This window comes from Liolophura sinensis, chromosome 1 (genome assembly GCF_032854445.1).
Source record: "Liolophura sinensis isolate JHLJ2023 chromosome 1, CUHK_Ljap_v2, whole genome shotgun sequence".
NCBI lineage: Eukaryota > Metazoa > Mollusca > Polyplacophora > Chitonida > Chitonidae > Liolophura > Liolophura sinensis.
In genome coordinates this window covers 90,759,521-90,784,645 of record NC_088295.1, presented here as the reverse complement: position 1 = coordinate 90,784,645, position 25,125 = coordinate 90,759,521, and the positions used below count along the sequence as shown (strand labels likewise).

At 41.4% G+C, this 25,125-nt stretch overlaps 1 protein-coding gene across 1 annotated transcript in view; it reads left to right on the top strand.

Annotated features, from left to right (window-relative positions):
- The first annotated feature begins 260 nt into the window (after positions 1–260).
- Positions 261–25,125, top strand: part of LOC135481998 (uncharacterized) — a 28,539-nt gene continuing 3,674 nt past the window's right edge. The window contains 4 exon segments of the mRNA XM_064761805.1: positions 261–377; positions 24,339–24,425; positions 24,773–24,861; positions 24,864–25,108. Of these exon segments, the coding sequence (XP_064617875.1) occupies positions 361–377; positions 24,339–24,425; positions 24,773–24,861; positions 24,864–25,108 (438 nt within the window). The 5' untranslated portion in view covers positions 261–360.

Here is a 25,125-nt window from a genome sequence, read left to right as displayed (position 1 = left end):
GCATCTGTTCCGTCTGCTGACACTGGATATCGGGATTCACCAGGTTATTCTAAAACTCCAGAGATTCACCCTGATCCTGATGCTTTACTACTACCAAACGAATCTTATGTCTATGATGACGAAGCTTTCAGGAAAAATAGTACAGAGCTTGACACCCGACATCATACGATGGATCCTGTGGATCCGGATGCCCCACATGTTGGTGAAATCCCGGATACTAATCTACTTACAGTGGGTGATCCGTCTCGGCCTCCGGATGATTGTGCTGATCTAAACAGGTCTCACGATTCTCACGAACTGTTCGTGGACATTTCACAGTACTTGGATACAGCTCTAGACGTAGACGAGGAGGATGACGGAATGGCAGACAACTTAAGGTAAGGCGTATATCCTTGGATTTCGTGTATATCTCTGCTTGTATCTTTTCCACGTTGAAACAAATGAAAACTTATCAGTAAAATGAATCTTTTTTTCTCGTGGTGCTTGGTACAGGGCACGCTTTTGTCGATGGAGGAAACCATCTGTAGCCTTGAGAAACCCAGACCAAACCTTGAGAAACCGAGGTATAGCCTTGAGAAACCGAGGTATAGCCGTGAGCTCCACATTCTGACATGGTTATTGGTCTGGATATATGTGTGTACACATAAAAGATGTTTTGGACAGGATGCCAACGTCTTCTGTCAGTTTTATATCACTGTCAGCAAAATGTTCTTTTTTCCGTGTTTTCTCTATTAACTAATGGATTCCCATTATATTTTCTTACAATTCCGTCCAACGTTTCCACCCTTTTGTGTGTAGCAAATAGTCGGTTTCCCTTGACCCTTTTTTCACTTACCTGTATATCGGTTGTTTTGACCCTTGTTTCACTTACAGGCCCATCGGTTTCGTGTAACCCTTGTTTCACTTACGAACCTGTTGGTTTTATTTGTTATTTATTTATTTGATTGGAGACCATTGTTTTACGCCATACTCAAGAATATTTCACTTGTACGACGGGGGCCACCATTATGGTGAGAGGAATCTGGACAGAGCCTGGGGGAAACCCACGACCATCTGCAGGTTGCTGGAAGACCTTCCCACGTACGGCCGGAGAGGCAGCCAGCATGAGCTGGACTTGAACTCACAGTCCAGGGTTATTACGCTGCGCTAGCGCGATAACCAACTGAGCCACGGAAGCCCCTGGTTTTATTTGATCCTGAATTCTGATATAAATCGGTCTGGTTTATTGAACCCTTTATTCTGTTACAAACTGACCGTATCCCAATAACTGATAACCGAATCCCTCTATCCTTGTTTCTCCTACAAAACAAACACAGACTACATGTATATCACTGTTTGCTACACCTTCAGTGGCCTACTGTAAGATACAAAACTCTACTTCACTGGATACAAGTTCTGTGTCTATGGTATCACACTGCTTGTCACACTTCAGAGTTGTCAATGATAAAAGCTGTCGTCAAAGTCAGCTGTAAGACGCTAGATTATAACGATTTTTGTTCCATAAATAAAGCGGAGAGAAATGTGTACAGGCCTGTATCAGTCAGAGCTCATTCTTCTAATCCTAGTGGAATTAAACACCCGGTAGTGTCGGATCGGCTCACACATTCTCTCACCACACAAATACCGATACATTTTCTTTTCTGTCTTACCCACATCTATACACAGTCAACAAAGCGATGCATTGTCATGGAAACGATTGCCGTACTCGCGACATCTTGGACATATATTTATATAGATTAATCAATATTAATTTGTGAAGTGCGGGCAGTTCGGATACTCTAGTGTCGTGATGTATGTCCTCTGCAACCAGTATCTTTTTTCCCCTCTGAGAGTTCAATCTTCAGCATACAAATGTATAACTATAGATATGCAACAAATCGCGCCCAAGAAAACTGATGGACAAAAAAGGCTTTATATGAGGTCGAGGTATATATTTTATGATATTTGCTCACCATAATCTAAGGATAAATTTAACCCATAAGCTAAGAGAATATTACCATCGTACCATTATTCCATCGCCCGTCCCTGGCGCGATGATGCAAAGTAATGGTACGATGGTACGATGCGATAGCACGACGGCACGAAGCAATAATACGATGGCACGATGTGATGACACGATGCAAGCATTGTACCATCGCTTCGTTCCACCGTGTCATCGGTCTTGAGACAAGTGATGTGGTACAAGATGGTACATACATTTCATTTCTATAATGTGTTTCTTTTAGCCAGTCGCCTGTATTCAGCTATTTGTGAAATCAGTCATACTCGCTACCAAAATTACCTTTCCTTAGTGACACGTAACAACACAGCCTCTATACATCGATATATTCTACGTTTACATTATTTTCAGGAAAATGCAGTTATAATACTTTTTCTAATTCATTATGTTAATTTCCACATGCCTGGTTTCAACACCAAGAACTCATTGCCTCGGTGACATCATCCTTATTCAAGAACAAGTAGTATGTTGGACAGTGGGCGTGGAGAATAATTTGCTTTAGAATAGGTGCTACCAGCCGTAAAATGAAATTCATTTATAAAGGTTATATTGCACTAATTCGTATGAACAGAGTCAAATATGGAAGTGTCAGAAACATCGTTTAGATTAAAAGTCTGAGGCACACAATCGCTTTTCCCCCAAGTATTTGCCTGTACAAATACATGGCACTGAGCAGGAACCTGTCATTCGATTGTGTCCATAATAATGACAGTGGTCTGTTTTGAGAAACGTAGAATATTGTAGGGTTAAAATTTAGCATATACACATACCGATGAACAGAAAACATTTGAGACGTGGTGGTAAAATACATGCCGTGGAACATGGCGGAACGGAAGGTTATGTCCGCTAGTATAGTGATTTATGGAATGATCCCTACATGTTTGGCTTATCTGTTTGAACGCTAGCACACCTGTAGACATTTGTGTCTGTTGAAATCAACCTTGAACTTCACATATAGTGTTTGACGTTTGTAAATCCTATCAGCTGTTGAATTGAACTTTCCACACCATTGTTACACTTTATGTCTGGTAGGACACGAGAACTTATTCACAGTAGCCAGACCGTTACAGCTGCGTACGAACACACAGTGGACTGTTCAAATTATTGTGACTTGCCGAAACATGCACAAGACTTCCAGTAGAGTGAAGCTGTCCGGGCAATACCTTCTATTGTGCATCACATTAAGCCGTTTGACCCCTTTGTCACCCTTTATTAAGTTGACAGAATACAATTCCCGTGACCACAAGAGAAAGATTGCTAAAATATATGTACTTCAGGTGTGCTGAAGAAAAACGTATTTCGCAGGGAAAGGTCCCTGATAAACCTTCTCCTGTGTATTTTATTTTATTCCTTAATACATTCCTTAATTTGCATTCCCCAGAGCTTGTGTCACGTGTGGTTGTTAGTTATGGCCATTATCACCTGTCCTCCGTGTAACTCCGGGCTGGCGTTATTTATATTACACCTGAATGGATCCCATCGACCACCTCAGAACCCACGCCCTCAGCCCGCCTGGCGGTGACATGTTATATCCCACACAAAATCTAAATCAATCTCCCGTGGTGTGATGCCGCGTGCCGATAGTTTGTGCGCTTAACCCTCCATTTCCTAGATGTCAGCATAAACTACAGACGGAGTTTCTTACTCCTCTAAGAGAATACGTGATCCTAGTGATACAAAGTTATCCCTATCCCATGATATATTATGAAATTTTATCTGCGCGGCTTGTGTTCAACCAAATTCCCTGTTTCTGGTTGATGGTATATTATCAATGCCATCTTGCGGTTACTAATGTACCGTTTTTTCCAGAGGGAGAAATGCCCAAGGTGAAGAAAAAGATTTTAGTTTTGAGATGGGTCATATTTGTGTAACGCTGATTGACACGGTGTACTCAAAAAAAAACACCCGACGTACTGATGAGGCCTTACGTCAGGAGATTTGTTATGTATCTGACGACGTTTTCTTTGTGGACTTTATCCGCCTTTTTCTGTTTCTAACATGCACTTTTCTTAACAGTATGTACAGTTATGCATTGCACTAGTGATGTAGGCCTACGTTGCTGTAACTGTTCCAGCGTCGGTGATGAAGAGTTAAGGTTGTTCTGCCCCACTTCCAGACGACCAGTGTTGACCCTTACACATAACCACAGAGCCAGTGTTTAATCTGCTCTTTAAAAGCGGGAGTTAATTGTGGCGACTGAGTGTTGTTTCTCCCGTCTCTTGTTTATGGTCGTCTACTGGAACCGGCGGCAGAAAATAATAAAGTAATCGTTAGCTGATTTAATTCCTTGTTTCCCTCCGTCGTTACATCTTTGAAGAGTTTCCTTCCTGGGCGAATCTGTTGAAGAAATGTACTTGGATTGGCTACATGGCCATTTGATCTGAGCGTGATCAATTGCATCACATCATGACTTCCGGGTTGAATTTCTTATGGAACTCCATAATTTCCCTGTTGTGTAAGACATATTAGCTGCCAGAGACAGGATATATGCATATGGTTGTTGATGTTCTGCGGTTTTCTAGTGTGTATTGCAATTGTCACCGTAGTTATGTTTTTCCTATCGGTCGACGGCGTTACTTCGTTTACACACAAATTGGCCCCTACACATCCCTTTCTTTTTGACGTCTCCAAATCGGAACTGCCAGTGTTCCATCTTTTTCTTAAGAGACAGTTGGGTTGTATCGGAATGAAAGGCCAATCCACCATGTCGTGGACTACACATTTATAACGTGGTATATCGGGTTGTAAAATACCTATTCCTGAACAATCCAAACTGCTTGAGTACCATATATCTCTTGGTTGTTAAATTTGATCTCTATGAAAGGCGAATTGGCTTCCTCTTACCTCTTCAATCAGTAAATACCATTTCATCGCGAGGAAACACAAACTTTTAGTGCTGAATTATAAGTCTCCATCCCGCAGTATCGAATACTCAAATTACACGAAATAGACATATTGATCGATCGTAACCCTCAAATGGGGCAATGGCTGTGAAGCGTTTAACCGATACAGAGACGATGCATAGACCATAGGCACGCTATGTTTAACATTGCAGCAAGGTCTCTTCTTGGGAATTAGATGACACACCATGGTATGAACCAAATGATAGAGTTGTTATAAACATGTCAATTAACGGTACGTTTTACCTTACAAGTCAACAAATCCTCTTCTCTAGAGAGCCATAATATGATTGGTCCTGTAGTGTTTAGAGTCTATGCGAGTAGTTCTCATGCGGAAACCAAGAAAGGTGGCATAATTTTCAGCGGTTATATTAGGTGTATAGTAAGTAATAAGCAATTCCATAATCAACCTGTGGACGATCGTGGGTTTCCCCCGGGTTCTGTCCGTTTTTCTCCCACCACTATTGTTACCGCCGTCGTATAAGTGAAATACTACTGAGTTCAGCACAAAACACCAGACAAATAAATAAATAAACAGTAATAAACACAAAAAGCTGCCATTTTCAACAAATATTTTACATGCATTGGACAAACACGCATACTCTGTTCCCATTGTAATGCACGCTTCAAATGGACAGTAGAGATGTAATACACTTGACAAATTTCCCGGATGATTAACAGTTATTGACCAAAGGAGTAAACATTCCCACATCGCCTTTGGCTTATAACATGCCACCTGATGATAACTTCCGGTAGGAATCTGGCAAAGCAGTAAACTCGGAGATTGAATTTGTGTTCATTTTCATACCGGACATCCTCGCCATACAAGATTAAACTTGAGTTAGCCGATTACTGCCCATAATTGTTCTCTGTACTGTGGAGTTGCGACATCATGACATGCTCGGGCACTCGTGCGTATCCATCTTATCACAAACTCAACACACACAGTTTGCCATGATTGAGTAGTGTGGCATTGGGTCGTGAGGACATACACTTTACCTGTGGAACTGACAATCGAACAGCCGTTCATTACGATCCAGTGCTGAGTGCTGTACACAATGCGCTACCACCGCAGTAACCAGGGACGTGACAAACCGATAGGAAAACACATGTAAGCCGGGCAATAGCTGGGTGCTTTCTAACGGCCCGTGTATCGACAGATTCGTGCCAAAGGTGACCGATTGGTCCGTGTCTCACAGAGATCGTAGCGAGGACTCGCAGTGAGTGGAGGGACGGGGAACGTCGTAGCACCTGAGGGATCGTTTTGCGTCCGTAGAAGACCACTGCCAAGGCTGGAATTGGCTGGAGTTGGTGCTGGGTCAGTAACCTGATGGCTCGCACACCTGACAAACCTCTCCGCTTACTGTAGGGTTAACATCCCCGAGCTGTCTGTGTGACAGAGTAGACGTCTTGGGCAGGACCCTTAATGTGACAAGATGACACATCAGACGATAGTGTTACCGTCTGGATACCAGCCAGATGAGCCGATGGATGTAGACGAGGTCCCCCTGCCTGGTTAGTATACACACTCCTTGTGGTCACTTGGGACTAGCATGATCAGCAAGTGTGTATTGAGGCTGATGCATGGTTGTCAGTATTGCAGTATTTTATATGTTGCGGTATTAACACCGTACTTGTACTCGTCATTTCATTTACCGCCTCAAAAATCGACCTCAGAACTGTTTGATCATTGTGTCATATATAATTGGCTGATAAATTTCGACTTATTTGTTTATTACTTGCGCCATAGGTGAAACACCCGGTTTCCACCCACCATAATGCTGGCCGCCGTCGTATAAGTGAAATATTCTTGAGTACGGCGTAAAGCACCAATCAAATAAATAAAATAAAATAGGTGAAACATTAAGCCGGCCTTAAGTTCAAGGAAATACAGATCAATATATTTAGAATTAAAGTCAAAAAAATATCACATCAGGACATATACATGTTTCAAGTGTCACATAAAACTAAACTGTGCCTTTAGAGCTAAATATGTCATATGTAAAATGTGTCTTAAAGTATTCTTTAAGTTAAAACGTGACACAGAGTGTAGCACATAGGGTGTAGCGATCATTTCTCTGGATGTGTAGAATTTCGTAGTAGTTGAGCGTTTCTCTAAATGAATTAGTATTTAGTTATGAGGAGCATATGTCTGTGGCAAAGAATGTGGTCACTGATCACATAAGAAATGATCGCATAAATCACCCGGAAATTCAGGACAAATTTAAATCATTGATAAACCAATGATAGCTGAATATTCATTTGGAATAAAGTGGGTCGTAGGTTTCACTCAGTCGATTTGACTCAACGTATGAAAGTGTACATGCTGAAAGATTATACAATAAAGTATATCTTAAAACCTAGACAGATCTTAATTATAGACACAGGCTGTAAAGGGATAAACACTAAGCTGAGCTTTACATCATAATTCAGAGAAGCAAAAAGACATGTCTCAAAGAATAATTATAGAACCATCATTTCTGAAACATAGTGTAAATACTGTTTGGCCGATTGTTTGGTTTCTTGAAAGAAACCTCAGTGACTAGTTTTCGATGTCGTCGGAGTTAAAGTGGTTAAAGTAAATAAGCCATGCACCAAATCATGTCAACACAGTGCTTTTCAAACGTTCCGAGATCCAATCTCCTAATTCAGTATGCATGGCATTAGTCGAGTGACTAGTTTAGGAAATTAATACTGCCATTTTTTAACTGTGTGTGCTCTTCACCTCCATACGCATGTATGCAGCCATAGTGTTGACGTAAAAGGATGTCATAAATACACGGCCTGTAATCGCACGCTAAAGTCGATGTTGGCTGTTCAGTTTAACTAGTACACGCGATTGTCTGCATTCTATACGCGCCTAAGCCTTATTCTACCCAATACGGATGGTACTCAGCCCATGCGAGATATAAACTATAGACTAACACTGCGTAACCCACATAGAAGGTTTCAAGTATAGCTCCTCCGGGTGCATGTGAAGGGTGAGTTTCTCGCGGACCGAGATAACACTGCACCACGACACCAAATTGTAGATCGAGGTAAATCAACTCAGTAGGTTGTATGGACATATTTTCACGAGTGCAACATCTTTGCTTTATTATGCAGATAATCAGGCCTTAATTGCTTTGAGGAGGAATATATCCCCTTGCACTCATTGCTTAATACCACTACATACTGAATCTGAATAGCGCCATCATCGCTCCATCGCAGTGTCTTAGAACAGCAAAAAAACACTGAACGATGTATCAAAACAATAGCATGATGATATGAAACGATGACATGAAGATATGAAGCACTGACAAGAAGATACGAAGCAATGACACGGTGGTACAAAGCGATGGTACGATGACTTTCCTTAGTACCATATTTTCGTCATCGCTATCATCATGTCATCGTTTCGTGCCATCGTGTCATGGCTTGTGTCATTTTGCCATCGCTTCGTAACATCGTGCCATCGCCCTCTAAAACATTCTCACGTGAGCGAAGCACTATGACTTATATTTTCTTCTTCCGATACTTGTAGCCTACTTTGTACAAACAAAAGACATATAGGAAGCTAAATCGATTAGAAATAAAGCCTGTTATGCACCAGCAAAGGATTGATTATAGAAAGATCTTTGATAAGATGCTACGAAGCGATGGAAAGAAACAATGAAACGATCATAAGAAAGGAGGATACGCTGGCGCGAAGCGATGACTTGATAGGACCAATAGCACGAAGAGATCGGATTGTAGGACGAAATGGCATGATGACTACGTGTCATCGTCCCATCGCTTCGTAAGTAGCATCGCCGGGCGATACTAAGATGGAACTAAGGTGCGATGGTGACTTAACCTGCTACTGTTTTTTTACTCATCCATCACTCTCGACGGTTAAAGCAGATCAACAATGCTTACATTTGCGTCACCAACTAAACCCTTTAAAAGTTCTGAATATGTGAGGTTTGGCCCAGTTTTAGCCACGGTTATCGCCAAGGGTCTTTACCGCACCAATGGCGGATGGATTTCGTTTTAGTTTGACATATTTCGGCGTGATTTGTTTTCCACGGTCTGCTTGAGCATGAAACTTACACAAATTCACGTGAAAAAAGTGACAGTGACTACATAATGAAAACATATAAATGAAATTGTCCGGTAATGTACACTGAGGGCTACTCTGAACGGGTAAAATGGGCCAGGATAATCATCCTCGTTGTTATTTACCGTAGCGTATGCATTGGAACTCAACAACCTGTGGATTTAGGGCATACCATTTCTTCACCTGAGTTATGCATGTACGCAAAAAGCTTATCTTGATTGCAATCACCTCTCAAACGTGGTAGGTTTTTGTCTACATCGCCATTGTAGCTACCGGTAAGATGATCTTGGCAATACAAAGGTTCTCTGGAAGCGATTCCTTGGTGGTAATGGAAAACGATGAAATCATCCATGCATAACCACACAATGACACTTCTATGCCGGTAAAACGGGATGGCTGCCAGGTACGACAGACTTGGTTCTTTTAGATGTGTCATTCTCAGCATAGGTTCACTACTCATGGTAAGTCTGACCAGTCTGTACACGAACGCCCTGCTTAACACAATCACACCCAACCCTCATCACCGGTGCAGTTTTATAGATAAAACAATTATCTGGACAGCTATGGAATCAGTCACGGTTGATGTATGCTACCCGAAACCTGCCGCAAGTGCGCCCTGAACAAACCTAGAATCGATGTGGGATCGTAATTACGGTACCATATATGTACACTGTCTATATAGTCCTCTACTGCTACACTCCGCTGGAGTACGCCACTTAACGGCACCCCCTATTTCAACGTAAACGTGAGCCCCTGTCAGTGACTGAGGGGGCTAACATTAGGAGGTACCTGTACTAAGGATTACTAACCACATAAACACATGCCCTGCTAATTGGTGCACCCTGCTGTTCAGCTATGCTTACACTCCGGTCATATGTGGGGGAAGCTTTATTGATCGCTTCCAGAGCCATGTATCGCTTGAAGCTAATCCCTATTACATTAAATCTCCATCCCGCGATGTCAAAAGAAGCGTTTTCTTTCCCAAACGTCCACGCCAGAAGAGTTCACTAGATGAAAACTACCGGATTCATGAATCTGAGATGATTGTTGTATGCTTCTACACTTATGCCCTGTATATATTATATATATATATATATATATATATATATATATATATATATATATATATATATATATATATATATATATATATATATATATATATATATATATATATATATATATATATATATATATATATATATATATATAAGAGAGTTCGTAACGCTTGGTCATACGAGGAACGCTGATCGTTTACCCATGTACGCTGTTTGTACATGTATATCTAACTTCAATCATGTTACACCCGCTCAGTCTTTGCCAGACTCTTCAATCCTTTTAGATATACTTGACATAGAAATACGTATATGTGGAGTTTTTGACCGATAATCGTTCTTTGTAAACCTTTGTCTCTGCCGAACCAATACACCGCGTTAACCTTTTGTCTTGCTTTTTTTACCTTCCTGGAGAGATTTCATAGTTTTGTAACCTCGATTGCAGATGTTTAAACATAATCTTTCATTCTTTAAACCGACCATTTGTGAACCGGTATACTGTATTTTGCTGTATATTTTCTGAGCCGGTATTTTCTCTGTGATCTTGTATCTGCTCTGTGCTCCTGCATCTTCTCTGTCGTCCTATATCTTCTCAGTGATCCTGTATCTCCTCTGTGATCCTGTATCTGCTCTGTGCTCCTGAAACTTCTCTGTGATCCTGTATCTGCTCTGTGCTCCTGAAACTTCTCTGTGATCCTGTATCTTCTCTGTGCTCCTGAAACTTCTCTGTGATCCTGTATCTTCTCTGTGATCCTGTATCTTCTCTGTGATCCTGCACCTTCTCTGTGATCCTGTATTTTCTCAGTGACCCTGTATCTTCTTAGAAGAGTTGACATCTTCATTGAGTCCATTTCCTCAGTGAGGCCATATCCTCAGTGAGTCCGTACTTTCAGTGAGTCCATAACTTCGGTGATTCCATACCATTAGTGAGGCCATACCTTCAGTCAGTCTATACCATCAGTGAGTCCATACCCTCTGTGAATACATGCCCTCAGTGAGTTCTTACTCTCAGTGAATTCATACCTTCAGTGATTCCATACCCTTAATGTGTCCACACCTTCAATGAATCCATAGTCTAAGAGAGTTTGTACGTTCAATGAGTCCATACCCTCAGTTACTACATACCATCATACCCAGTGTGCCCATACTCTCAGTGAGTTCATATCTTCAATGAGTCCATAACCTCCGCACCTCTTCATGAGTGCATATCCCCATTGAATCCATAACCTCAATGATACATAACCTCCGCTACTCTTTATGAGTGCATACCCCTATTGAATCCATACCCTCAATGATACATAACCTCCGCTACTCTTTATGAGTGCATACCCCTATTGAATCCATACCCTCAATGATACATAACCTCCGCTACTCTTTATGAGTGCATACCCCTATTGAATCCATACCCTCAATGATACATAAAGTTCGCTACTCTTTATGAGTGCATACCCCCATTGAATCCATAACCTCAATGATACATAACCTCCGCTACTCTTTATGAGTGCATACCCCCACTGAATCCATAACCTCAATGATACATAACCTTCGCTACTCTTTATGAGTGCATACCCCCATTGAATCCATAACCTCAATGATACATAACCTCCGCTACTCTATATGAGTGCATACCCCCCATTGAATCCATAACCTCAATGATACATAACCTTCGCTACTCTTTATGAGTGCACATCCCCATTGAATCCATAAACTCAATGATACATAACCTCCGCTACTCTTTATGAGTGCATACCCCCATTGAATCCATAACCTCAATGATACATAACGTTCGCTACTCTTTATGAGTGCATACCCCCATTGAATCCATAACCTTAATGATACATAACCTCCGCTACTCTTTATGAGTGCATAGCCCTATTGAATCCATAACCTCAATGATACATAAACTCCGCTACTCTTTATGAGTGCATACCCCTATTGAATCCATACCCTCAATGATACATAACCTCCGCTACTCTTTATGAGTGCATACCCCCCATTGAATCCATACCCTCAATGATACATAACCTCCGCTACTCTTTATGAGTGCATACCCCCATTGAATCCATAACCTCAATGATACATAACCTTCGCTACTCTTTATGAGTGCATACCCCCATTGAATCCATAACCTCAATGATACATAACCTCCGCTACTCTTTATGAGTGCATACCCCCATTGAATCCATAACCTCAATGATACATAACCTCCGCTACTCTTTATGAGTGCATACCCCCATTGAATCCATAACCTTAATGATACATAACCTCCGCTACTCTTTATGAGTGCATACCCCCATTGAATCCATAACCTCAATGATACATAACCTCCGCTACTCTTTATGAGTGCATACCCCCATTGAATCCATAACCTCAATGATACATAACCTCCGCTACTCTTTATGAGTGCATACCCCCATTGAATCCATAACCTCAGTGGTATCCTTGATGGAATGAGCCTTCTTCATGATATCAAATTATGGGGATTTTTAATCTTATTTCGTGTGCATTTGTGAACGATCTATATTTTATAGAGGACATTGGATTTCTGATGAATAAACTGTTCAGTGTTAGTGCAATACGTCAGCAATAAACAAGTATACTTGTGGCCATTATGGACACATTATTTTGTCCATGTTTGTTTAAGAAATGGCCATCCTCAGGGTGGCACTTTTCATCGGGATCCATATTTCTGTGTGGGAGTGGTTAAGATTGTTGTTCACGTTTAACGCACGTTCAAAGAGATACCGTTGAATTTGATGTTGTTAACGATTAATTTACGGTATAGTTGGATCAGTTTGAGCGAGTAAGAATTTTCCTCTCCCTTATAAAATAGAAAGAATTCAATATCTAGGCTTGCCGAGCAAGTGCTTACAACCAAAGGGTCTGTAGGGTCTTCTTTTCCTTCATTTCATTGGGTTGTTGGTGTTAGTACCAAGCGCTGTGGTTATATCCATGCAAATGTCCAGAAAACGTGACTGAGTTTTTACTGGGGAAAAAATGAACTGGCCGTATTAGATCGACCATCTCTTGACTTGTTTGCTGGGATAAAATGAGCTGACCGTATTAGAATGACCATGTGTTGACTTGTATACTGGGATAAAATGAACTGACCGTATTAGAACGACAATCTGTTGACTTGTTTGCTGGGATAAAACGAATATACCGTATCAGAACGACCATCTGTTGACTTGTTTGCTGGGATAAAATGAACTGACCGTATTAGATCGACCATCTCTTGACTTGTTTGCTGGGATAAAACGAATATACCGTATTAGAATGACCATCTGTTGACTTGTTAACTGGGATAAAATGAACTGACCGTATTAGATCGACCATCTGTTGACTTGTTTGCTGGGATAAAATGAACATATCGTATTAGAATGACCATCTGTTGACTTGTTAACTGGGATAAAATGAACTGACCGTATTAGAACGACCATCTGTAGACTCGTTTGCTGGGATAAAATGCACTGACTATATTAGAACGACCATCTGTTGATTTGTTTTATCGGGATAAAATGAACTGACCGTATTACAACGACCATCTGTTAACTCGTTTGCTGAGGTAAAATGCACTGAATGTATTAGAACGACTATCTGCTGGCTTGTTAACCGGGGTAAAATGAACTGACTGTATTAGAACGACCATCTGTTGACTTGTTTACCGGGATAAAATTAATTGAATGCATTAGAACGACCACCTGTTGACTTGTTTACCGAGATAAAATGAACGGACTGGATTAGAACGACCACCTGTTGACTTGTTTACCGAGATAAAATTCACTGACTGTATTAGAACGACCATCTGTTGACTTGTTTACCGCGATAAAATGAACGGACTGTATTACAACGACCATATTTTGACTTGTTTACCGGGATCAAAGGAACTGACTGTATTTGAACAACCATCTGTTGACTTGTTGGCCGGAATAAAATGAACGGACTGTATTACAACGACCATATTTTGACTTGTTTACCGGGATCAAAGGAACTGACTGTATTAGAACAACCATCTGTTGACTTGTTTGCCGGAATAAAATGAACGGACTGTATTACAACGACCATATTTTGACTTGTTTACCGGGATCAAAGGAACTGACTGTATTAGAACAACCATCTGTTGACTTGTTTGCCGGAATAAAATGAACAGACTGTATTACAACGACCATATTTTGACTTGTTTACCGGGATCAAAGGAACTGACTGTATTTGAACAACCATCTGTTGACTTGTTTGCCGGAATAAAATGAACGGACTGTATTACAACGACCATATTTTGACTTGTTTCCTGGAAACATCTACACGTGGATCATAAACACAGCAAATTGAACAAAGAAACAATGTTCAATCGCAATCCATATAAAATGGCTTTTTTATTCTTATTTTGTTAAAAGATGGCAAGAGAGATATTTTACAATTAAATATTTTAGTTGTAGATCCAACATGCACATGTTGTTCGGGGCCTAATATGCACTGTTTCTGTGCATGACGCAGTGCCGACGCATGGTTTAATCTAGCTGTTGCACAAGAGTGTTACACACTGTATTTAAACATACAAGACTGCATACACATATTTACGCAGGCTTATACGTCTCCCAACATAGACGAGCCGTTCCTTCATATGTCGAGGTACCAAGTACAAGACTTACTGGAGACATACAGGAAACAAACACGTACACGTAAGTGCTCGGTTAAACCTTTTGATGCAGTGTCACGCGTTTTATAGTAATGAACGAGTTCGGGTGAAGCATGTATGTCACCCGGTTGGAACGTTTTGAGGATCTGTATAGTCTGTATAGTTCGCCATTCGTTTGGGACATTTATCTGATTTACCATTGGTTTGAGACATATTTGTGAGTTTGGCAGTGTTCAAATGTTCCAGATATGTAGTTGTGTAGATAGTCAGAAGCTGCTACTTGGCGGAGATTCACACATGACAGTTTTCACTTCATTAGTTTCCGGTTAACATTCCTTAAGCATCCCTGAATACATGTATACCATGCATACACACCAAGCAAGCGCATGGCACACAAAAATGTAAATCTATATTTCTTAAATTTTACAATATTAAACGTGGCCAAACCTAATCTTAATATACTAATGGAAAAAAGTAACTGTGCATCACAGAAAATGAGACAAAACAAAGGATGTTTGAAAAGTTATAAACCTAACCGTCAATAAACATTTAGCCAAGCATTTTTCATGAAATGTCATGTCACGTATCGCGCGTGGCACGTGCACTTCGTGTATAATGACATGACTCACATTCTGCATGATGTTTGACACATGAAGTTCACACACCTGATTTCGAAAATTGAAGAACTGTTGTTTGTTCTTTAGCCTCTAAATGTTGTGGAAAACACGTTAACTTCAACATAAACTGTGCGTACAACATGCCATGGCTTACAGAAAATCAGCGTCTCCGCGCCGTGGGAATGCTGGAGACTGGAATGGCCCAGAATGAAGTTGCCTGACATTTTGGTGTCCATCGAAACACGATATCCTCTCTATGGCGACGTTTTCAACAGAATGGGAACACGAGAGATTTGCCCCGGTCCGGCCGTCCACGTGTGACGTCACGTCAGCAAGACAACCATATTCGGCTGACCCATCTAAGGAATCGATTCCAGAGTTCCAGTGTGACTGCTCGGACCATTCCTGACTTACGCCCAATCAGTTCCAGGACTGTACGGAACCGACCGCGGGAGCGCAACATCCGGCCCAGACGTCCTGCCATACGTCCGATTTTGCTCCAACGTCACCGACAGGCACGTCTTGTCTGGTGCAGACAACATCTACGGTACAGGAGACAAGATTGGGATTGTGCTCTGTTCACTGACGAGTCGAGATTTCATCTGGACGGCTCAGCTGGCAGGGCAAGGGTGTACAGACGTCCGGGTGAACGGTATGCTGACGCGTGCGTTGTTCAACGTCGAGCGTTTGGTGGCGGCAGCGTTATGGTATGGGGAGGCATCACATCTCATGGGCGGACCCAACTTGTCATTGTGAATGGCAATCTGACAGGCCTGCCATACAGGGACGAGGTCATTCTGCCTCATGTGCAAGCGTTCACTCAAGGACATGGACGTAACATCACACTTCAGCAAGATAATGCCCGTTCACATGTCGCTCGTGTTGTGACGGATTTGTTGAGACAGCACAAAATTCCGGTACTCCCTTGGCCAGCAGTTTCTTCTGACCTGTCCCCTATCGAGCACCCATGGGATGAAATGGAACGGCGATTACGTCAGGGCCCGAATCAGCCATTGACGTTAGCTGATTTGGGACAAATGTTGCTTCAGACATGGAACAACATTCCCCAAGCTTTCTTCACTCGCTTAGTGTCGTCTATGCGTCGTCGTTGTCAAGCCTGCATCAACGCCAATGGTGGACACACACGATATTGAGTTTGTGAACTGACTTTTGACACCACATCTCTTCGAGGGCGTGTCATGATGCCTAGTGTCAAATCATAAAGATTTCGAGATTATCCTGTCAACAGTTAAACAGTGATTAAACAGAATACCAAATATCATATTCTTATCTTAATTCATTAGAACATGGCATAACTGCAGATGATGCACAGTTACTTTATTCCAGTAGTATAATTTGCAACATAGTCACAAATTTGAACATGCCGTGAATAAATAGTCATGAACTGCGCGAGTCCTTAATGTTCTGATTGTTACATATTGCGAAAAAAGCGTTGACAATGTCTAACACCATAAGTGTGTATCCGGCAGATTAGAGAAGTGTAACATGTTCATACCTGGTCATGGACTTCTCCGCCCCAGTCTGACCCTTCCTTCATCTCGGCTGAATCCAACAATGGCCTTTGTGACGGTCAGTTATTGAGGATTATACAGCTGTACACCACAGTACACTGACTAATCTATTCTGTTTTTATTTAAAACCTTGAATGTACTGGTTAATGAATCCTTCATTTGACAAAGGGGCACAACAGAAAATTGACCACGTGGGTCCTGATGGGTGGCCGCACACTTATTTAGAAAAAGAAACGTCAATTCTGGATCTTACCTGCTAGATCTATATTTATCTTCATGTTTGATATATTGTTCTGCGAGTGGTTTGCCTGATTACAACGTTTAAATTCACATATTGTTAAGTAAGCTGAAATTATGTTCTTTTTCTAGTACTGAACAGGTCATGTAGAGCATGTATACCAAGCCCAGGAAGGGAAGGTTTCGACTTATATAAACTGCGAGAGGTTATAAATCAAGTACATTCGTAATTATACGGTATAAATGTTCAGCGCTGGCGCTTGGAAGCAACTTGAATATGTCACTACGTCTTTGTTCTGGGTATTGACCACCCATATTTCAATATCTATGTCCAGTTCAATCCCGGACATGAAATATTATCGTGTACTGAAATCGCCCCCTGGGGCTTTACCAACCAATATATTTATCAGTAATAATATGATCATTTTGACGTTTGACTAACTGTTGGCAAATATCCCGTGTGTTTGAGTCTTCTCGTGTTCCCTCGTGTAATGTTTGTCCCCGGGTATAGCCACATTAGTGCCCGATTAAGGTGCTAAGTCAGTCAACCTATAGGTGACGTCATGCGTCCGTAAACAGAGCTCTTAAGCAATTAGCACTGCCCCTTCCCCCCCCCCCCCCCCCGCCTCCCCCAATAAAACCTTGCTACAAACAAGGACGGGCACGTACATGTCGATAGGTATCCGCCGTGCGTTTCGACCAACTAACACTAACTAAAACTTGTGCCACAAACGCATCTCATGTTGGCAGGAATTTGACCATTACCACTGAACAGTGTCCGCTAACCGACCGCAGCCTTAGAGTTCCTGGGTTAATGGGATGGATGTGTGTATATCACGTTGTCTTATTTCTTCGTGACAAGATGGCACGACGGACCTGTGTGAAATAGCTGTTACAGCCGAGTAATCCTAGACAAGAAACTTCCATCTGGTAACCATGAAACCCCAAAGTGTTCACTGTCATCAGCCTTAGCACAAGTTTTGACACTTAGCTGACACGTTTGATAAGCGTCCACTTACAACTTGGGTCAGATAGTCACGCTAGGACAGGCAAACTTTCATACCTGACAGGTAAGTTGATGGGTGCTACCCGTAACTTGCCATATAAAATCTAAATAGTACTAATAACTGTCTACTAGATGTCGATTTACCGTCAAGCGCATTGTCCAGTCAGTTGAATCGTAAAGTGGCCTTTATGGAGATTGTCCTGGTCAATATTTGACATGTAGACCTACTATACAGTCTATCTTAAAATATCCATGGCTATAGCACGTTCTTAGAACGATCGTCATAATACTATCATCAAAGTCGTGGACTTTATATACCATGCGTATTTCTCAGCAGGGTCATGTACCGCATATTGTAACATACTGTATGTGACTTTCTGTAGTAAAATACCAGTATTGGTTACGTATCTGACAGGTTACGCCTGCCTTATTTAGGCCAGACACCAAGCTTGTCAACTAAACTCGCCTATTTTCTCTTAGATGCCTAATAGCACGCGTCTAACAAATACCTTCAGCAAATACAGCCAAATCCCTCATTTAAACTTACACATAAGAACGTTGTTATAAGTGCCCCTTAACAAATGCATTTATGCGTCATTTTCGTGAGTAGATATTTTTACCGTCACTGCTGTGTTAAGACTTCATATTCCCAACCTAAGTTCTTGTCGGTTACTTAACTTATCTGTTTACAAATGTTTGTCTTTCCTTGATGTGTGTGTATGTTTGAACTTAGCGACATGTAATATAATCTATAACCGTGTTTACAAGGCCTTGTTGAACACTGCTCTACACACATGGAGTCACCTACATCGAAGAGTGGGCCTGTGAATCGCCAAACCCTGTGTACAACGACAAGTGTCCCATATAGAGTAGTTTACCTTAAAACTGCTTAAGTGCTTTACTTCTTTATTTAACTGTATCCCTTGTGCGTGAGAACGCCACACTGGTTTATGTGCCTACCTAGCTTGTACTAGCCTTAGTTTTGAACTCCAGTTATGGGAATGTTTTTCATATATACACAATTGTTCTGCAGCTGGCAATCGTCAGTGCGTTTGTCGACTTTGACAGATGAGTCGTCGCAAAGTGCATAGGTTACAGAATGTATCATAGAAACAAAGTTCACAGTCCAGTGACTGTGACGTCATGGCACCACGATTGCATGGGTAGGCGGCATATTTTGTAATCCCGCCATGTGGCACTAGTGGGAAGCAAGACTTCGAACCATTGTTACGTCAAAATGGAGCTCAGTCTACAATGTTACAGTATATTAGTGTCTACTGTAACGTCGTACTGTATTTAATATGACGTCATAATGATAAGCTGAAAAACAATATGCCGACAAGGCCCTACTGCTGGATGTTTGCTGGTCTCCATTAATTTTGTACGTCACATCATAACGTAACCTTAGAATGTAGGGAATAACCTGACGTCATGTGTTTATGATGTCATAATACCGCACACAGCCTACGTCAGAAACACGACTGCAAATGGCTGGTTTACACGTGTGTATGATACAATTCAAGTTTGACAGCCATTCTGATATCTGACAAACAGTTCCGGGGAGGACATGGAGTCGGGAAAACCGACGAGGAAACGCCACAGGGCGAGGAACTCCCAGAGTGTAGACAAGTTAGACGTTTGCCACCGTAAAATTTACCGTGAAAAAGCCCGACATTCGAAGCTGGAGAACCACTCCAACTGTTCTCTGTGCCCAGGGCCGTGGGATCAGCTGAGATTGGCGAGCCCGTGGCTGAAAGCACTGCTCCGACAGGGCATCAAGGCGGAATTCTTGATAACAGACCGGGTATTTATACTTCGGCCCATGAAAGAGTCGTTGGTTTCCGCCGGGGACCAAGCCGATGGAAGATTACACAACAGAAAGAGGTAGGCCTATATGATGTAAGGCCACACTCAGATTGCGCTGACGAGTTAGCGCTATAGGTCTGAGTATACCATACGACGTGGCATTGTAATAGGTCACATTTTAAGCTTATAATCCCGGAGCGCATATGATTTAAACATGGCGATTTGCACTCAGGTCTAGCATGTGATGGAATAGAATGAAAGTGTAACGAGGTTTTAACGCTATGCATTGAAATGTAACATATAAGAGGGTGGGTAATAGTGCAGTGCCACGACGATTTGTATCGCTAATCACTTAGGTGTAGCAGATAGAAGGATAAAATTGCAGTCACATGGCTGTTTATTTAGATATAGCACATAAGTGATAATATCACATTCCCATGAGAATTTATGGCTGTTCATTTAGGTATAGCATATAGCGATGTAGGATTACGACATTACGATGCGCTCATGTATAATAGTGACGCACAATCACCATTTATCACTGCATACATTCAGGCATAATGTCGACTTACAGTCACGATCTATCACTGCATACAATCAGTTATAGTGTCGAGTTACAGTCACGATTTATCACTTCATACATTCAAGTATAGTGTCGACGCACAATCACTATTTATCACTGCATACATCCAGGTATAGTGTCAACGCACAATCACGATTTATCACTGCGCACATTCAGTTACAGTGTCGACTTGCAGTCATGATTTATCACTGCATACATTCAGGTAAAGTGTTGACTTACAGTCACGATTTATCACTGCATACATCCAGGCATAGTGTCGACGCACAATCACGATTTATCACTACATATATCCAGGTATAGTGTCGACGCACAGTCACGATTTATCACTACATACATCCAGGTATAGTGTCGACGCACAGTCACGATTTATCACTACATACATTCAGGTCAAGTGTCGACTTACAGTCACGACTGATCACTGCGTACATTCAGGTATAGTTTCGACTTACAGTCACGATCTATCACTTCATACATTCAGGTGTAGTGTCGACTTACAGTCACGACTGATCACTGTGTACATTCAGGTATAGTGTCGACTTACAGTCACGATTTATCGCTGCATACATTCAGATATGGTGTTGACTTGCAGTCATGATTTATCACTGCGCACATTCAGGTATAGTGTCGACTTGCAGTCATGATTTATCACTGCATACATTCAGGTATAGAATGGTAATATTACATTGGTGTGGCGAACCATAGCTGTACGTTCAGGTATATCACAGGGTGTATAGCGTGGGTATGGTGGTAATTTAACGAATGAATATCATACAAAATTAAGATTGTGGTGTTGAGAATATCAAAATCAAAGTCAATTGTAAGATTTTAATGGTTCTTCTTGCTGTTTTACTGTACATAGTACATACTGAAATTCAGTATGTTGAAGTTGATGAATTTAAGTTCAGTTGCCATAATAATTTGATTATTTTCTCCGGAATTCGACAAACTCAAATATCAGAATCTAAGGCATATAGAGCCACATCTTACATTATTTAATTCAATATTCCCCCAAAATTACATGCTCGCAGGTTGTACATCAGTACTGTAGTTTGTACACAAGTTTGTAGACAAGATGTCTGCCTTATTATTGTTATTCATAGCTTACAACAAGCAGTTGAAACACAATTTGCGACTATTGCCAGTCGTCTTAGTATAAGACTACAAAACTGGTTTAATCTTATGTTCCTGTATACATTGCCCAGAAGTTAGATTTGATTTTGTCTCGAGGAGCCAACGATGCCTGCCTGTCCTCTTAATATAAAATTAGCCATAGCGGTTTGACTAAGTTGTTTCTTGTGTACATTTATATTTGTATATTCTCTGCTTGCCATGATGAGAACATACACGTGTCCAGTAAAGCTGTCTTACATAACAATAAAACCTTAGCCCTTATACGACACTGTGGGGTGCAAACCGTTTATGTTTCGCATTTCCAGCCCCTTACCCCACAAAGCCTAATCCCCACTGGCTGCCCTGTTTGTGACCTGTACAATCCCAGTAAATAGTACTAACCGATCCTTGACTTGGGTGTCTATAACGTCATCAGTTGAGGTTGGCAATATACAGCCAGATTTGTGACGTAGACGCGATACACTGGAGCTTATTAAGTGTGTATCAATTGTTGTGGAGTTGACATAGAGACTGCCCTATACAAACTTGTAACTGTTGTTAGCAAATCTAGATAAACAACATATAGCAGAAATATTGTGACAGATACATATCAGAAAGGTTTTGAAGTTCCATTGCAGTAGATGAATTGGCAGCTGGTAAATATTAATGAACTTTTCTTCCGCGTTTAGTACTGGCAGGCAAAATCCCGGTCCATTTTGTTCTATAGCGTCAATCATGTTTTTGCATGCACCGCAGTTATAATAACATCCCCCCTCCCCCCCCCCCCCACCACACACACACACACTCCCTTCCGACGAGGGTTAACGGCCCCATCCTAGAAACAACGAAGAATGGTAATATCCGGCATTGGTCGCCACATTAATAAATATAGACAAATGTTTGTCCAAAGAATTCACAAGGTTTGAAGGATAGGTAGAACTAAGGTTGACTGTATGCGGATGTCTCACAATTTAGGCAATGACCTCTTATAGCCTCGTATGTTATACGACTTATACGTGTTCACTAATGGCACACAGGTGACAGATAATGGTCGTAGAAACAAGATGTCAGTTTAAAGACATCAGCTACTGTGTAGGAAAACCAATACCGGTAATTAAGTCCCCTTCATCTGACAATTGGCGAATTACATGTATCTCGACTCTTTTCCAGATTCGCCGTAACTGAACGTCGACGTATGCAAGTGCTAAGAGGTCCCCCTTTTTATGAGACATACTGGATTCTTGTGTTGTTAACAAGAGCCTGTCGTTGAGAGAGACTATAGATAATTATTGTATAGAATGGAATGAGGACAGTGTTTTGTAAATAAACTTAGTGCTATAGTGTAAGTGTATTATACGATTATACTGACCATTTCCCATTGTCCCCACATACCGCCTGAGATTCCACAGGTATAACGACACTTGGTTTCACGTTTACGCATTTGTCAGCTTCGTATATTACATTTGTGCAAGTACATGAATAGAAGCTTCAGTTTCGTTCATTAATCGTACACATTCAACGTATCATTAGTTTCCCAGCCTGTGCGATGCCCTTTAGAATGTGACAGTGTGATTTATAAGCACTTGTAAACATACTCAGCTAATGGCACAACAGAAGGTGTCAGTGTCGTAAATTCTGGTTACGTATATCTTGTTTAACCCTTTTATAGTCTGGGGCATAGCCTCACTGTGGTCGATTGTTGTACGACACCTCAGAATAAAGCCAACAACCATTATGTGTCTGGGACTCTCTATGCAGGAAAGTATGACGAATCAGTCGGTTTGCACGTTTTATAGGAGAAAGGCTATACCAGTTGGATAGGTGATTCCCTCATGTTCACTCCGCTGAAACTGTTGAATCAACCGATTAGTATCGTTACTACAAGTGCTGGTTAGGACAGGAGCAAGCTGTTTGATGGTTCTTACATATCTTTCATCTGCACGGTATTGTGCCATCTGTACTACATCAAACTGGTGACTGTTAACTGCAGCATTTGAAGATTATGTCAGCTGAGCATATATATTACCGGATCATATAGCCGTGAATCTGAAACATGTGGCAGACCCTGAGCTGGTGCATGAAGAAGGGCTGTCTATCTGTAACTTTTGCCAGGATTTAATGGTGTCATGGTTACTTACCGTCTTGTTAATGCATGAAGTACATGTAAGTTGTCTGAACAAACTATATCAAGGTGACAGACATGACCTCAAATAACGTACAAACGGCATACATTTAACTCGAGAGCTTCGTTTCAGCTCCACCAATAACTTTTTGTTTCTTCAGTAACAAACATGTGAAATAGTTTCTGAGGTGTTAGATATGCTTTTGTAATGCATTTGACGCGATATTCTGGTGGGTGGTAGTTCTGTCAAAATATCATATTACAGTTCTCCATTATCACTTTGAATATAATGGGAGGTCTTCCAGTAACCTGCGGATGGTCGTGGGTTTTCCACCGGGCTATGCCCGGTTTCCTTCCACCATAATGCTGCTCGCTGTGGTATAAGTGAAATATTCTTGAGTACGGCGTAAAACACCAATCAAATAAATAACTAAATAACTTTGAATATAAATTTTGCTGTTACTTTATGTTGCTTTACTTTACAGGGCTCTCTATTCACCTGTCGTTTACAGCCGGGTCTTTCAAGTGATGGTCATTGAGTGTCACATCTTATTCACACTGTCTGCTGTTGTTGTTTAGAATCTCGACAGAGGTCTTCACCCAAATAAGGGGAGACTTTTCATCGTTTTTCTAACATTCCTGTTGTTGTTGTTTCAGTGGTCAGGAGTCCGACGAGGACATGAGGAAGGACAAGGCGAACATTCGCCTGACCAACGGTTGGCATGACGACCAAGATGAGCCCAGGTAAGTTTCATGACATGTTGAAAATCAGGCAGGGTAATTATTTATATTCGTTCATTGGCTGCCTTCCATTATGGCTATGGTTACCTATAAAACTGGGCATTGTCCTCAAATATCCACCATACCTCTCCAGTTTACAACCCCAAAACACTGACTTAAAGTCAAACACACGATCTTACTTGGCAAGAGTTAGTCGTCTTCAGGAAAACCCAGTTGCGATCCTCTCGTGCGGAGAAATTACCCCGTATTTCAATTATCCACTGGGGTCCATTCTAGATTTCGGAGATGGTTAGTTTATAAATCTTTAATACTCATTATTTCTAACTGAATTGTGCTTGTGTTTTTTCCAGTTACAATGTCAGTTACACACCAGGGAAGAAAGGCGGTCATTTTGGCCTTCCTATGGGAGGCCTGCTTACAGTACCGGCCGGACTACTTGGAAGAAAGACTTTGTCACGTGTCACGTGGCAAGTCCCTCCGAGAGGTGGCGCTTCTGTCCTAACTTACCGTCCAATGAGCGCGCCATAAGCGAGATATTTACACTGACGTCATCACATCGTCTGCTAAAGAAACCGATGGTTCTGCAGATACCTTACTATCCCGTTGAATTAGAATATAATGAACTGAATGTGAAAGGACGATGGGACGGAGAAATTGATTGGACAGATATCGGATTTATTCAAAAGGTAATTTGCTTTTATTG